Below are 16,895 nucleotides of genomic sequence, written 5' to 3' on the forward strand. Positions count from 1 at the left end.
CATACAATTCCGCTTGCCGCCATAGCTGCCTGTTCGCGTGAAACGTACTCTCAGACCGGGAAAAGACGAATTAATATCACAATCGCGACCGGCAAAAATGAACTTAAAGACGTTATCGGATTTGGTTTTCAAATAATATTCGAGATCTTTTATGTACTTTCTCGCGTCTCGGCGATTTTTTGCAAATTCCCGAGGCCTGGCAGCCACTCTGCTCCCAGCAACTCTCTTTGTGATCGGCCCGCTATCGCGGTAACGGAGTTTAGCGGAGGAAATGGCGGTAGCGGAAATCCGCTAAATAGCGGAATATTGAGACCCATGTTATTCCCATCATTATTTCAAATATGTACACTTTCAACCCACATATCAGAAAACAGCAGGGGATAGCCATATCTTTGCATTGCAAGAACAGCTAAGGGCCAGTGTCACAGCCCAGAAAGTTAAAAATGAAACCATGTCTTGAGACATGAGCAGAAGCAGAGGTCTCCCATTAAACAGTTCTGTCAGAAGACGGTAAAGGTCTCATCTTTGCACAAAACTAACCCTAATGGTCCCATCCTTCTTAACTCTTTCCACTGCTACTCCTGGCTCCTTCTTACTGCTGTCTTTTAGCTACATCCCTGATCTCAGAGAAGGTAAGATTGAACATCTAGCGTTCTCTGATAAGGATGAAAATTCTTGGAGGTCCCATGTGCAAGTTGTGCATGTTAAAGATCCCTTAGTGGTCCTAAAATCAATAAGAGTAGGCTTTGGCTGTCACCTGCGCAAAATTTCAAAAATAAATTCCTACCAAAACTAAAAATATTCTAGTCCCTATAAAAAATATAGAGAACCTTTGAAATTGGAAAGTGGCAACCTGAAGGCAAGGGGCCCTGATAAGTAGGAAAAACAGTCACATACGTAAAAATCAGTTGCACTGCAGGTTGAAGAACCAGTAGTCGACTATCCCCGAGATCTTGCAGGGGAACACAAAGAAGAAGTCCATCAAAGTAAACTGAAAATTTTATCATCAACAATACCATCTTATTAATTTAATCAATGTACATTAACCGTCTCCCCGTGAACCATTCCATAGTCATTAACATTCTCATATTCATAGGCTGTTGGCCAGATCATATGCAATAAAATCATCGTATCGTACATTCTAAAACCTGTGTTATCACTGTAGTGACAAGTCAACAGTCAAAGTATACAAATTTTCTCATCACTAATGGTTTTATCAGTCTCATGAAATGTTCCAACTTTATAGATTGAAAATGAGAGCTTCTTCACTGCTGTTCTCAGAACTATCTGCTGGCATTCTCACCACCACGGTGCTTCCTATCCCTGCTGTTTCATCATGAATGCTTTTGATGGGCATCAATAATTGAGTTGTTGAGGAATCTGCCAAAACAGAGAGATCAAAATCCTTAGAGATGGGGAAAACACAGTATAGCATATCTTAATATTTAGAAAAATAGAGATTATTGACTCAAGGCATGCTAGATTACAGCTGATTTGCAGAAGGATCATTCAGTGACTTAAAAAAAAATGTTAGTCAATGTATTTCATTACCTTAAACATTTTTATTTAATCCTTTTATTGCATTTTCCTGGAAATTGCAACAGAAAAGTAAACAGAGGCTTACTTTAAATTGAACTCGTCACAGAAAACAGATCGGCTGTATATTTCCCTTCTGAGGATGCTTTGAGTCAAAATAAGTCTACAAAAAGTAAAATGATCCAAAATAAAACAACGGAATGACAATTTAAAAAGATGCATCCAACAGCACCCTTTTCATAACTTCATTATTTCTTACTTTACCTCTCCTCTATCTCTTTTTTCTCTATCTTTCTCAACATAACACACTCAGCTGCTTAAACATGGGACAAAAAATGAAATATGATCACAATTCTTTTTTCCCATTCGGCACAATTTATATCACACTAAAATCAGATTTCAAATTTCCATATATATAATATATATGTATATGAGGCAGAGTGCTGAAATCAGGCGTTCGTCAAAATACAGAAATTGGAGAAACAGGCAATTTTCCGAAAGTTTGGACATTTTCATCGAATTTTCATTTTTGGGCTCAAACTCTTTTATGTCCATATAAAACACATTTCAATGTGAATTTTACTTAGAAACATTTATTAAATGAAAATATAGCATTTTTCTGTTTTCAAAGACTCTTTAGCTATTAGAGTAAATAAACTTTGGCGGCCATTTTCTCACTAATTTCACCACTGAAACTAAGCGACCTCACTACCTTCAATCGCAAATATCACCAGTTCTATTCAAGATAGAAGGATATTTATTTCATTGAAAGCAAGGCAGAAAAATCAGCTTTCAGGTGATACCAAAACTCCACATGCCCAAAATTTGACGAGTGTCTGATTCCACCACGTCGTGACACATATTTGTGTGAGTGTATGTGTGCGTGGGTGGGTGAGTGTGGCCCACAAAGAAAGCGGACAATTTGAAGTTCACATAGAAGAAGAGACTCACCTGTCCAGCGGGGTAAGCTGTAGTATAAATGACACTTTGTCCATTCTGTTCTGCAAGCATTGAGCCATTCGCCAAGGATTGCACTAAAAATACAGAGGGATAACCTTTTAAAAACATATTTTAAAAATCAACAAATGAACATATTTCAATAGATATCTCTGTTCACTCACCTGACCTCTCCTGACCCCATTATGGTACACCTTCAGCCGACCCCATTATGGTACACCTTCAGGAGATGGTACACCTTCAGGAGGACATAATCCACAGCACAGGGTAACTGACAGTCCCATGTGGTAGAGTACATATATGGTTTGTTGGCGGAGTAAAATTAGTTAATCCACATCAGCCGAGGCTGTTGGTCCACAAGTGACTTCAGTGAGTCAGAGTTTGGTCATTAATTAAGTGAATATTCAGCTGTCATGGCTGCCAACAGTTTGTGGACTAAATAAAGAAGTGATTCAGGACATAAAGACATGAGGCCTGTGGAATTGCATTGTTGTAAAGAAACATTTTTAAAGATTTACTTGAAACCACTAAGAACTCATTGATTCTGTACAAGAACCTATGTATGTTGAACACTGTCATAGTTAACATTTAAATGGCATTGGATTTCAAAACAGTAGGCTTTTCCTTACAAACTTTTTATGGACCCTAGAGGAAATGTTCTCACAACCTACAAACAAAGAAGTTAAGTCTAAGACTTTTCTTTAAAAATATTGCCTTGTCTAATCACTCCACACATTTGCAAGAGGTGCAACATCATATGTGTAGCCTAGTAATAAAAGAAAGTCAAAATTATGTAACAAACTAGCTGGGGACCCTTTCGATGAAAGGAATGATTGGTGCATTAACATTAACTGAAAGTCATTGGCCTACTATATTTACACTCTAATGGAATGGAGCAATAAATCCCGAGAGATGCAAAAAATTAGTGATGTATTGATTGATTCTCTATTCCGCTTTCGAGGCTGTACACTCCAGAATTTCAAAGGTGTGGAATAGTGCGCACAGCTGTAGAACTGAAATCTCACTTGTTTACAATGGCGTTTTAGAAGACAGACTTTCCCAAGTTAAAATCTAAACGAAACGAATGAAAAACTGAAAATTAAACTAGTGACTTCAGGCTCCTCAATAGAACTGTGCACCTTTTAAATGATTCTGAACCAACATTAATTTTGTCAAATTCCAAATTTAAGTGGTTCCAAAGTTTTAGGCGGCCAAAGTGACGAATTTTCACAAATGGAATATGTATAGATTACAATCAATAAATGATGCAAAGAGATGGCAGCAAACATATTTTTTTCCTCCTGTAAACTAATATTTCTTGCACCTGATGCCTCAAATGGAATTAAATAAACAGTGACTCAGAGGCAAAAAAATATCATTAGCTTTCATATCAAGAGTAGAAGACTGCATTAAGATCTCAAAAAGGAATAAAGTAAAGAAGAGCATATGCATATATTCCACCTCATCAAAATGTTAATTTTTTAAATATTCAAGCTATGTCCACATCAGAATAAACTTTTAACACTTTTTCTGGACAACGCTTTTCTGTCCTCTACCATCCTATAAAGTGTATTGCAAGAAGCTACTTTCCTACAGTCATGAAAAACTTTGCGTCATCTGGAGCGTAATAGCTACAGTTTTATATTACAGCAGGACCATGCCTTGCCACAAAATCCACATTCAGATACACTCATGCAGGAGAGGTATAAAACAAATTTGGTAAGAATTAATGTAAGGCCACAACCAATAACAATATTATCTCACCTAGCATGTCATCTGAGAGCTCCTGTTCACTTCCATCTCCAGCAGACAAGCCTGTGATTCCTTTCTCACCTTTAGAACACTTAAAAAGAGATTGTAAAAATTGAGTTAAAAAATTGCGCGAATCGGTAAACAGTTACAATAACACAAAAACATATGTAACATAATACAACAAAACCTTCAACCATTTACTCTAATTTACAATACAACATTTTTCCACGAAGCTAAAATAAAACAAAACATTTTCTCCATGAACCTAATGAGACGGAAAAATAAACAAACAAAAACCCCCCAACAAAACACAAAAAAGCTATGAAAGCTGATTGCAAAATTAAACCTTTAGTTTTAGTAAGAGTTTTATGGCACTTGCAACACTAAACGGTCATATAAGAGCCGAAAATGTTATTATTATTATAGTAGAGGGTTTTACGGCGCTCACAACTGCATAAGGTCATATGAGCGCCAAGGGGTGATTGTCAACAGAAAAGTCTTTACAGGGAATCAGACTTACTCTGTTCACCTCTCTAGCTTCAACAGCACAAGGTCTGCTTCAACTATCAAGGCATCCCAGAAATAGCAGGTCATAAGTGTGACAAACATAGAAAAGAAGTAGAAGAAAATGACAAGTAAGGATTAGGAAAGAAAAAGCAGCAGTTCCCTGTTGTAGATCAGGCACAGTTATGAGCGTGACATGAATCAGCCCATTTACAATTCTACTGTGCTTAAACGAGAAATGTCCCCCCTTTGGAAATGGCCTTAAGACACTACAGTCAGTGGCACTGCCTCGGGGGGGTTGCCGAAAATTAGAAGTGTTACAAGAGAGTAACAAACACAAAAAAAAAGGGGGCGAGATAAAGACGATACATGTTTGATAGGAAAGAAGAAGCAAACCACACCAGAGCACCCGCCAACCACCCACAAATTAAACATTTTCAGATTATTTTTCCTTAAACTCATTGTGAGACAAGTAGGTACCAGGTTATGGTAACTCTTATAGGAAAACATTATGAATCTTATCCAGTAACAAGACAACCAACAGTTTGTGAACAGTAATTCAAAGACTATCAACTAAAACATAAAACGTGAAAAAAATTTAAAAAAAAATATATTGTCAAATGTATTACCGCATAGAGAACAATACCAACCTCACGATATTTTTGCAAATAGAGTTTCAGAGGCTCCACGTAGTTGTCAAAGCCAAGTGTAGACATTGCAAAAAGAATGTCTTCTCCGTTGATAGTTTTTCTCTTTTCTTGATGGCAACGCTCGCTGGCTCTAAGAGTTTGGTCAAAGAAAACAGTACCACAGCAGGTTTGGAAACAGCACACCATACACACACTGTCATGTAATCCAAAACACATACGTGCATTAGATCCTGAAGTAACATGAACACTAGAAATTTGCTTTTTCGTATTGGGGGTAGTAACAAAGAAAAGGAGAAAAGGAAGGGGATTTTACTGGAAACAGACAATGTTAAAACAACGTCATCGTCCTTCAGAGTCTTCTCACAGTCTTTTATCCCGCTTATTGCTACTCTGTTATGTTATCTTCGTTTATAGTTCTTACTCATCAACATTAAAAACTATCTGATAATCTCGAACTACAGACAACACATTACAGTGGAATCCACTAATAACGAGTCCTGAAACAACGAGAAGTCTGTTATAAAGACACTATTCTAAAACCCTGTTTTTTCCCCTTCTTTATCTATTCCTATCTTCAAAACAAAAAGAAAAAAAGAACATAAACTATCAGCACACATCCAGTGAAAAGGATACTCGCTAGTGATGAAGCTGATAAACTCTGACACACACTCCTGTACACACTCCTTCGCATCTTTGGCAATCTGGAAGATGCAGATACAGAGAAAATCATTAAACATATTTGAATATATGAGCCATTGCCAAAACGTGTTGGAAAACATACACATCTCACATTAGTGTGCATAAAATGTGATGCATTAGTATTTATTCCTCCAAAACTTATACACATGTCAAATATAGGATGTAGAACCTGCATTAGCAGTTTCAGACCCCATGTCAGCTTTACAATCTTGAGTTTGTAAATCTTTTGCCAAAAATGTTCGTTTTTTTTAGTGATTCCTGGAGTGTCATTTTGAGCACACCAATGCAAACTTCCTAGAATGTCCAAAATTTAGTATTTTTGGGTGTTTTACATGCTTTGATCCTATGCTATTTGTCATCGAGAAATGTAATTTGCTCAAGAAATCGGTTTATTTGTTTGCAAATAAACGAACAATTCGGATCACTTGTGCGTCAGTCGTGTCGTCACGGACTAGGTGTTTCAGAAAACTCCATTATTTTTCAGTAGAATCACCGTAGCTGGTTAAATCTTTTTGCTTTTCGTCGTTTATTCAATACTTCAAAAGCCGCGATGCGTGAAAAGAACATCGAGTTCCTAGATCTACGATTTCGGTCGGCTGTTTAACATTCGCTGTGATTGGCGTCACTTTGCGACGTACCGGAAGTCCGAATTTTAGCCTACTTTTGTTTTGAACGGATCATCAACGGTGCCCGGATATAATTATTTTCTTGAGTGACTTCCCCTTACCCGCTTCCCCAGAACAGCGGAGGCAATGGGGAAAAGAGAAAAACGAAAGTAGTCATTGCCGTCAGCGTCCGGTGACGCACAAGAATCTTACGTTGAATGTGACGTACTGGACTGTTTTTAGGCTACCCTATTGACTGTTTTAGTGAAATTGCGGTGTTTACAATGGATTCCTGGAACAAGAGTGGGATGTGTGAACAAACTTCGAGAGATGGGTCATTTCTGTTATAGATTTAGCTTTTGTGCTTAGTGATGACGTATGGGGTGTCGTCATGCAGTCGTACAAGACTGACGTACTAGAAATTACATTGTCCTAAGAGCAAACATTTTTAAATCATGTGTGCTCTTTTTACTCAAACAAATAAACAAACATGTCCTTGTTTATCTGTCTCACTCAAAAATACACATTTGTTCTTGGTATGATATGCCTTTTTCCAATACATTGTGTCATCATTGCTAATATCAATAAGTTTTCAACATATATTTCATACATGCAAGATTCATTTAGAAGCAAAATACACCTTTATTGATCTGTGTATCTCTTGGTGCAAATTTGTTCTTTGTGGGCATGATTTTACCTTTTCCCAGTATGTTTTGTCATCACTGTTATGTACGAGTACTGTTTGTCATAATTAGAAACATAATTGTGATCGTCCACTGTCTTTGATATGACCTGATATCTGTTTCAAAGCAAAAGAAACCTCTCCTGTTTTTTTTTAATTCTTAAAGTGCGCATTTCTCTCTGGAGGCATGACTTTGTCTTTTCCTGTACATTGTGTCATCATTGTTACATACAAGTCATGTTTGTCATCACTGTCATGTACAAGTCAGCTCCATTGACTTTGTGCTTTTGCCTCATATTAGTTTAAAAATTGTCTTACACATGTGTTTTTCTGGTACTGAGGCCTTGATAACTGTATTTGTACAGCCTTTCATTATTGTGATGTGTTGTCAATGATAATGTCCTATGTATTTCCTTTCTTGTACACAACAATGATGACATGTTCTGAGCACTGCGTCATTGTTACAAAGCTTGTCATTTATATTACCATTATGAATGGAGTTCATAGTGTACAAAGTCTTTGTTTACTAAACAAAGGGAATTTAAAGTCCATAATTTGCCTTGCTGCTTATCTGTTTTTGTCATCACTGTTACACACAAGAAATACAGTGGTTGCAAAACCAATAGACCCATATCTCCAAAACCTTACATCTCCTTGCTCTGATACTCTAGGAATAGGAGCTCTAAATGTCAATCTGTGACTGACAGAAAAGGGAGTCAAATTGGTAAGAACATTTTTTTTGCACCACTGAGTCTCAAGAGAGTCTCACGTTTTGGCAATTGCTCATATACTATGTTTCGGTGAATACATCAAACAAAGTTTGGCTTGTCACTCATTCATAATGAAACACTGGGCAGTCACAAGTTCCCCTTTTCAAATCATTTGCTATCATCCTCATTTTTGTTATAAATATTATAATTGGTAACACTTGTAACACTTTAAACACTGACACAGACAATGGTACACTTCTACGATTTCAACTTGGTCTTGGTGATATATATATATTCATTAAATAGAATTTTACAAACATGGAAAAACAAAACTCTCACTACAACAAACTACAAAACTATTTCTCAGTTCATTTTTGAGATATTAATTACATTTTTTTAAGATATGAGAAACCCTGGAAATGAAAGTTCTGCTTTTCCCAAAACAACTGAATCAGATACAATTTTTTTTATCAAAACATTTTGAAATAATGACCCAGTTGTGAGTTCTTTTGACTGGTCTCAAAACAGGAGACTCAAAATAAATATTTTTGGTTCGATACGAGCCACAAGCTACCAGCCGAAACTAGTTTATATACCACTGTTTTAGGACTCAGCTTGAGTTGAGCAATACTATTAAAACTGTAAACGCTGAGACAATTGTGTACTCTAAATGGAAAATTAATTTTCACTTTTAAAAATTCAGTCCTCAGCACTAATAACATTCTAGACCAAGTAAAATATAGTAGAAAACATTCACACAACAGAAGTGCTCCTGAACTTGAAGGATTAAAAAAAAAGAACTTTAGTAATGTTTAGAAGTAATAATAATAATAATTTTTTTTTTGGGGGGGGGGGGGGGGGGGGGGGGGGGTACAAGAACAGTCTGAGAACTAAAATAGCCAGTAAAAACAAAGATCAGTACCATAATAAGACAGGTTTCACAAGGGATAAGCAAATGTCGGAGAACTCTTGTAAACTATTCTCCTTTTCCCCGTTTACTGTTACTATTACAAGCTTGCCAACATTTTCAAAACCCAAACAGGGACACCAACCTTTATAACATCAGAATATGTAACAATTAACAAAATTACATAAAGTGGGACTAGTATTGGTGTAGTGTGTTTATGATGAGGCTCTGAAGTTTCTGACTGCTGAATCCAGGGCAGTGTCACAGTCCGTGGGAATTCAGGACAATTGGTAGGCCTGCTAAAGATAAAACCTACATATTCCATTATTAGTCACATCCCTATGTCAACTTAACATGTAAGAACGTCGGTCTTGCACAATAAAAAGGGTCGAGTCATTCATTAGCACAATATGAGGAACATCATACAACATGGCTAAACAGATACAAATCATAAGTTACTTTAGCAACAAACCTTTCCATTTTGAGGAACAGCTTTCTTCATGATTCGCGCTACATTGGCAATTGGCAAGAAACGATCCTGACAAGAAAAGAAAATTTAGCAAAAGTTAAGACATTATATTGCAAGGGAAACTCAACGCACATCAAAATTCTAAATTAGTAAATCTCTTCTGGTACTTTAACTGGAAGAATCAAAAAGGTTTCACAAGTGTACGGGTGGCTTTCCTATTTTCATCTACCTTCAGTAAAACTAAATGAAGGAAAACCAATTGTGTAATATAAGGTGAGATCTTGTCCATTCCCAGACCACAGTTGAAACATTAGCATCAAAGGACTTAATTTCTAAGACAATTACCTAAGAATGGAAGTTTTTTTCCTCGACCATTTTCACACTCTAAAAGAGGTGACCAAGATCAATACATTACTAAATGTAGCCATGCCTCACCTGCTCCTTCAGTGGCTCATCAGCACCTTTGTCATCTTCAGTTTCAGGAGAACCTAAACCTGCATTTTCTGTGAAAGCAAACAAGACAACACATTTTAAATAGGGTTTTATTTTCAAAAAAAGAAAGAATGGAAAATCTATTTTCATTTAGTGGAGGACAAATGTGTTAGTAGACACACAAGGAAAAACTCACTTGTTAAGTACATAACGGGAGGAATGGACAGAGAGCAGTTCAGCAACACAAATTCCCAGATCACATAAGTGTCACTTCTTTGATACATTAAATGGACAATAAAAAAAAAGAAATCTAGAACGAGTTCGAATATTATTGCATTGGTTCTTCCATTAGCTTTAATGGAGATGAAAATTGCAATTAACAGTAAAACATTTTTTAAAGAAACGCTTTTATCTTAGTTGTTAGTTAGTTCCATGCTAAAATGAAAGCGAAAAACTGACGGTATAAATGAGGACTTACCATCTGAAAAAGGTGTCAAAGACAAAGTGCTTTTTAAAAACATTATTTACTGAATGTTAACACAAAGAAAGCCATCTCACATTACTGACAGAAAGTGTAAGTCATGTCATTCGAAACTATTAAAGCACAAGCAAATTAGCTAAATATGTTTTCATAATGGCAAAAAGAGACTGAATTGAAATGAATTAAATTAATAGGGCCATCATGAAGTCATGAAGAATTAAAAAACCAAAAAAAACAATGGTAATCATTAGAATGGTGGCAGGCCCAAAAAAATCTCACCAGCACCAGCTAACAAAAAACTGTGACATCAGACATGAATAAATCTCCCTTTAAAGTGTAGGCCCTCGGTTGTGATTAAAACTAAATAAAACCAATTTACCAGCATCAACATCATAGGCAGCATAAGACATTCTCGTTGATTCCAAGGGACCATCGTCACTTCCGTCGTGCGAATCATTCATGATGACTCACTGGGAAAAAAAAACAGGTCAAAAAGACTTTCAAGATTTTGAGAGCGCCATTCAAAGTTCCCGCTGGATCTTACTCAACACTAAATCAGTGTACAGCGTCCTTGACACATAGCCTTAAGCTTAACTTCTGATGCGGTAGAAAAACCCAAGTTGAATATATGAAAAGTTCACCTAGAGCAGTACAGTGGAACTTGGATTCAACGAGAGGAGATAGATCTAGATTCCCCCTTTCTTTTCTTCTTTAAAATCAATAAAAATAACCCGGATTCAACAAGCACTTAAATCAGCGAGCTCGGATTCAACGAGGTCGCTTCCAGGGTGAACAGCCCCCGCAGACGTGGCTTCGCTCATTCTTCTTCCACAACGAACTTTATCTATTCCCGGAAACCATCCATTGCACCTGCATCGTGAATCATATCACTTAGCCAATTGCATGCGACCAATCAACGGCCTTTTTTCATAAAAACACATGTGTTGTTGGCACGCCCACGTGTCGACTGTGGCGTGTGTCGGGGTCGGATGGGCGGCCTGCACACGTGTGGCTGTGAGTGAGTGTCGGGGGGGTGGGGGGTGGGGGAGCACTAGTTGTCTGGGCGTTGAACGTCGCAGATACAAACATGTCACAGTCTTCTTTCCCCTCAGCAACTGATCATTTTATAACATGTACATTGATAAGCTAGTCTTGACGTAGATCTACGTATTGACTGTGCTGGCCTATGGAATCAAAAGTTGCCGTGTGCTAGGCTCTACACAGCAACACAACTTTTGGGTAAACAATCGAAATGACACTCTAAGCGTGTGCATTTTATTGAACGAATTCTTTTTTTTACACAGCTTATAATATGCAGGCATTTCAGGCACTACTTGTGACTTCTCTTTATACATTACTTGCTCGGTGCCTGTAATTATCTACACAAAACCTCATGTTTGCTATAACGAACACTCGGATTCAACTAGTTTTTGGTCAGGCCCGGCGACCTTGTTGAATCCGAGTTCCACTGTACATAATGTAATTAGTTGCTTCTCGCTTTTCCCCTTCGCATGGCAATCGTGCTTATAGACACGTCTATGAGTCAAGACAGGTCACAATTTGTCTCTGTAGTCTCTATACCAGTCTAGACTTGTCAAGATGACAATCAGTGCTTTCAGTTATTCGGCCAACTCCGCTGTGCAGCCGACTTCATGCTCGTCCCAAGGTAGGTGGTATAAACGGAGTTTGACTGTATGTCAGTGGAATAATTTTTAAAATAATGTCAAGGGAACGGTGAAAGCACATCCATCCAACCCTTTTAGCTCTATGATAATTTGTTTCCGACCTTCTTTAACACCAATGAGACCTGCCTCACACTTGACTTTCAGATGCCCAGGACCAGAGTTGCCACTCACTTGCTGACTATGCCTCTGTAACTCTATTGACTAGTAACTCAGCCCTTAGTTTTTTAAGCTATACTACAGACAAGAAACTTCAGCAAACTGTTTAAAGCCTACTCTTATTATCAATTTTAGACTATCAAGGAAACTTGATCGAGCGCAACTTGCACACAGGACCTCTGAGATTTTTCGTCCTTGATCTAGAAGGCTAGAAGTGTAGATCTTTCCTACCAGAAGATCAGGGGTGTGGCTGCAAGACAGCAGTAAGGAGGAGTCACGGAGTAGCAGTAGAAAGGCAGCAGAAAGAGTCAGGAGCCCAGAGGAGGGGCAGAAAGAGGATACGAAAGCAGACGACAGAACATTGCGAGAGAGCAGGAAAGGAGGTGAAAGGAAACAATTTTAGAGAAGAGAATTTTTCTGTCGCAAACCGGATTCAAACACGAGACCTTTGATTTTGAATGAGAGGCAAATGGACAGGCTTTCAGATGATACCACAATAACTTTATATGCCCAATAATTAAAGAGCCGCTTTGAACACCTCTGATTCCACCACGTTGTGACACATATATCGCCTAGATCTAGAATCTAATCTTACGACAGGTTGGAAAAATTGAGACGAAAATCTATGGTCCTTAAAAAACTCAAATTCAAATCAAAGTCTCTGGCATGCTTCGAATAGATGTGAATGGGTCTACAGATAGTCAGTAGTAGCACATTGTATGCTTATATTTCGGCAGTTGAGTGAGCTGCTGATTACACTGTCACTCACTTGTTAGGTAGGGCTGGGTTCAGTTGGGTTATATGGATAGATATCTAGATAGATCTTTAATAACTAATAAAGTGGAGTCCACTTATAACGAGAAGTCTGTTATAAAGACACTGTTCAAAAACCCTGTTTTTTTCCTTCTTTATCTTTGTAAATAAAATATAGCGCAACCAGACAACAAGCAAGTCGGTTATAGCAGAATATATTGCTGCTGCTGTGCACAGTGCAGGCCAATTCATAAAATGTAAAACCTCGCCAGTTGAGAAACTTGCTGGTGATCTAGGAAAACAAAGAATGGGAGAACCCACGTGTGCCTTCAAAGAAGGCTGGAGTGAATGAGTGAGGAGGTAGGCCTATAAATGGCATGCACAGACAAGCTGGCCGCATCGCGTTATTGGCCAGCCTAGTCTAGATTATCTAGGCCTAGGCCTACCATGCCTCTCACTTCTCTGATGCGAGAATTGAGGGGTCACGGTGCTGTGATGGGATGGAGTGAATGTGTGACATGCGCAAGCAGACGCAACGCACCACAGGAAGCGGTGGGGTGGGGGACAACACAGCGGGCGAGTTAGCCCCTAGAGTCCTTTCTTTCTGATCGTTAACGCCGAGCTAGCGTTAGAGAGAAAGAAACCTGATTCGATTTTTGATCAAATAAGACCCTAAGGTCGAGTTGAACAAAATTATCATCAGGGGAGATAACGAAAAGAAATAGAACACCAGACTCATAGATTAGGCCTACATTATTATTTCCCTTGAATTTATTACTGGATCCCTTACAACGAGAATCCTGCTATTTATATATATATAACGGACATTTCGCACCGGTCCCCTCCCTCTCGTTATAACAGGATTCCACTGTAATACAGTCGAACCTGCCTTTACGGAAACCTGTATAAAACAGAAACCTGTCTTAACGGAATCTCCCCGCTCCCCCCTTGATATCCCTCTCTAATTACCTGTACAAAACGGAAACCTGTCCAACGCGGAAACGGAAAGAAAAATCTGTTTCCTTCCCAGGGTTTCACCTGTCTATAGTCTAAGACAGAAAATGGTTTGCCCTGATTTGAAACAAAACTCGCAAGTTTGGTTCCGCCGGCTCTAAACTTAACACCATGGCCATGCCGCTGGGCGAGGAAAGAGAGTGGGGGTGCAATTTGGGGGTAGATGTTGCCCCATCATGTGAGCCCTGAGCGATGCAGATGGTCAGGGTGGTGTGAGTGTGAAATCTCACGACAGCCCGAGAGAGTACTTGAGTAGCGAGCCACTACAACACTACGGAAACTTTTCTGGGTAACCAGAAGCCAGAGGTGTGAAATTAGATTGACCAATGCTTTCTGCACTGATCGTACCGTCAGCCAAGAAAAGAGTTTCTCGAATCGTTGTTACACGATGGCAGTGAGGGGTGGCATTTTTTTATTGCTTGTTACACCGATCGGTGGGGCTAAGGGTGGAAGCAAAGGAGATGTTCTAACGTTTCTGTTTTTAATAGGTCAAACAGTGGTCCAATGAAAGGCAAGCACTGGTGGTAATTGGATAAAAGACTGCATGTCATTACAGACAGGATAGCAATTATGAGAGGTGTGAAGATTTGACCTCTGCTTGCCGATCAGACTGCGATCCTTGATCCCACCGGCTGGCCCTTTGAACGCCCCCCCCCCCCCAAATCTCCCTCTAAATTTCCATGCCTAAGACGGAATTTTTTTCCGTCTCCCTAGCGATTCCGTCTTACACAGGTTCGACTTTTTTTATAATAGGAAGTGGCTATTCTCACCATTTGTTTTGCCCGGAAGTTCTCACGCTACTCCTCTCTCTCTCTCTCTTTCTCTCCACTGCCCACAGACAAAATTGTACGCTTTTAGTAGGTTAATAATGGAACGTTTGTTCACGGCACAGAATTCTACATTTTTTCTGTTATCACAGTGTAGAATTACGTGGTTTAGGGTGAACGCAAAATTGGTTGGCCTAGATCTAGACGGTGAACGCGCACCGGGCGAGAATAGCCAAAAGACTCGCCTGAATAGAGGTGGCCTCTATAATGAATGAATGGCAAAAAACTGCCAATGAATGGAATTTACTAAAACTTCCACCATTTTTTAAAGATCTAGATTCTAGATCTAGATAGCTTGTTCTCTATAATTTAAGTAATTTTAGATCTAGATTCTCTTCCTTTTCTATGAGAGTATTTGACAGATCTATACTTTGATAACTTTGGTACCATACTCCATACATTTGTGCTTTGTACAAAGTAGCGCAATGAAACTAGGTCACTCACTCGTCAAAGTACAACAACAAGCCCACTGATGGATCCATGCCTGGGCAGAATTCTACTGAGTACCGAGTGACACTTCTTGTCTAGACAGTTATGATTGACAGGCATAAGAACATGATTCAAGTGAAAAGGGACTGATCTTGAGTCGGAAAGACACATTATTGTAGCTTTTTGACATCGCGAAGCATGGGCATAAGGTCAGTTTGACACAGTTGAGTTGGCTCAACAGAGTCGCTGAAGAGTACAGAGTCAAAGAGGGAACGAAAATGGCGGACAACTGAGGACGTGGACTGGGTTTGGCAAGAAAGTTATTTGAGTCCTAAGAATAAAATATAAGATAAAAGTAAACGTTATTGTTGACAGCAAGTTGAAGAGCTTGCACGTGTAATTCATTGGCTGGGTGGATAATAACAACAAACCTCAGTGATTGAGTAGATTTGGGGAAATTGGTTGGTCAATCAGGAACCAGTGAAAATGCAGCAACTTCAGCCGTGTGTCATCAACTTCGCTCTTTCAGTAAACTGACATACTGAATTTACATGAAATTGTTTAGTATTTTTTACAGCAAAAAAGATTTAGTAACGATATCTGTATAGTATTGCACGCTTAAAAGTATTTATGTAATTGTTAATAAAACAGCTTGATGACAGAAACCCAATTCTGCAAAAGGATTACAATGGAAATTCTTCTTTTTACACGGGAGGTGTAAAGATAATAGAACAGCAGTATGACCTAGTTCTGAGTTCTGAACTCTTGAGTTATTCTCAGGAAAGGGTGAATAACAAGTAAATAAATATGAGCGTCTAAAACTAAAATAATCGTATGTCGTCAATTTCCACAAAGGCCTAGGCTAACAATTTAATGTCATCAATGTGATTTCTTCTTAGTAGATATTGATCTACTCAATAATATTTGCAGTTGTGGTATTTTGATATCGCTAATTTCATATGGCACGCAGCTGATTTCAACAAAAGGCTGAAAACACAATAATGACAATAATTTAAATAGTTTCATTATAGCCCCCCCTCCACCCCCCCCCCGGCACACGCACAAAAAAGCAATTCAATTAAAGAATACATTCATTTCAAAATAAAAACAAAATGTAAGTGGGAGCAAAAGGATGCTTCAATATATGCATAGGATCAAAAGGATGGCGCATTTGGATAGTAGATGGAGTGTTTTCATTTTAAACAGATGCTCAGAAATGTGGAAAAACCTTTCAAACATAACAAATGAGAAAAAAAAGAGGTAAAAAATAAAATAACGGATTGCCAAATCTAAAATAAAAAATATACAAGTACAAGTTATCAGAAAGAAAATGAAACAAGGAAAGGTTGCATTTTAATCAGCTGAACAGATTGTCCCTTCGGAATAACTTATTAATAGACCCTGAAATGTGAACAGCGAGGAAAAAAATATATAGGCTATCATGTCAAATGACAACGCCGCAGATTCAAAAGAGACCTACATGTATATTATTGATAGATACTCACATTAAATGTTTTGACGGAAAATAAAAATAAAAGGTTATATCGTTGAATGTACCCTAAAGAAAACATGACAATTATAATATAGGCTTAATATAGGCCTACGTGTAAAAAAAACAACCAACCAAACAAACAAACAAACCCCCCC

At 38.3% G+C, this 16,895-nt stretch overlaps 1 protein-coding gene across 2 annotated transcripts; it reads right to left on the reverse strand.

The window, feature by feature from the left end:
* Positions 1-327: 327 nt before the first annotated feature.
* Positions 328-15,824, reverse strand: LOC101849599 (nuclear transcription factor Y subunit beta). 2 transcript variants are annotated; one of them, XM_013080127.2, is made up of 9 exons: positions 15,680-15,824; positions 10,764-10,854; positions 9,907-9,974; positions 9,475-9,540; positions 6,033-6,100; positions 5,400-5,529; positions 4,258-4,336; positions 2,488-2,570; positions 328-1,405 (listed from the first exon to the last, which is right to left on the reverse strand). In XM_013080127.2, exons 2-9 carry the CDS (start codon positions 10,843-10,845, stop codon positions 1,241-1,243), a joined length of 741 nt encoding a protein of 246 aa, XP_012935581.1. In that variant the 5' UTR covers positions 10,846-10,854; positions 15,680-15,824; the 3' UTR covers positions 328-1,240. The 2 variants fall into 2 exon arrangements, with proteins under 2 accessions (XP_012935581.1, XP_005094164.1); XM_005094107.3 differs by having other exon boundaries at positions 1,248-1,380; positions 15,680-15,804.
* Between the last annotated feature and the right edge of the window lie 1,071 nt (positions 15,825-16,895).

Source organism: Aplysia californica, unplaced genomic scaffold (genome assembly GCF_000002075.1).
Source record: "Aplysia californica isolate F4 #8 unplaced genomic scaffold, AplCal3.0 scaffold00075, whole genome shotgun sequence".
Classification (NCBI taxonomy): Eukaryota; Metazoa; Mollusca; class Gastropoda; order Aplysiida; family Aplysiidae; genus Aplysia; species Aplysia californica.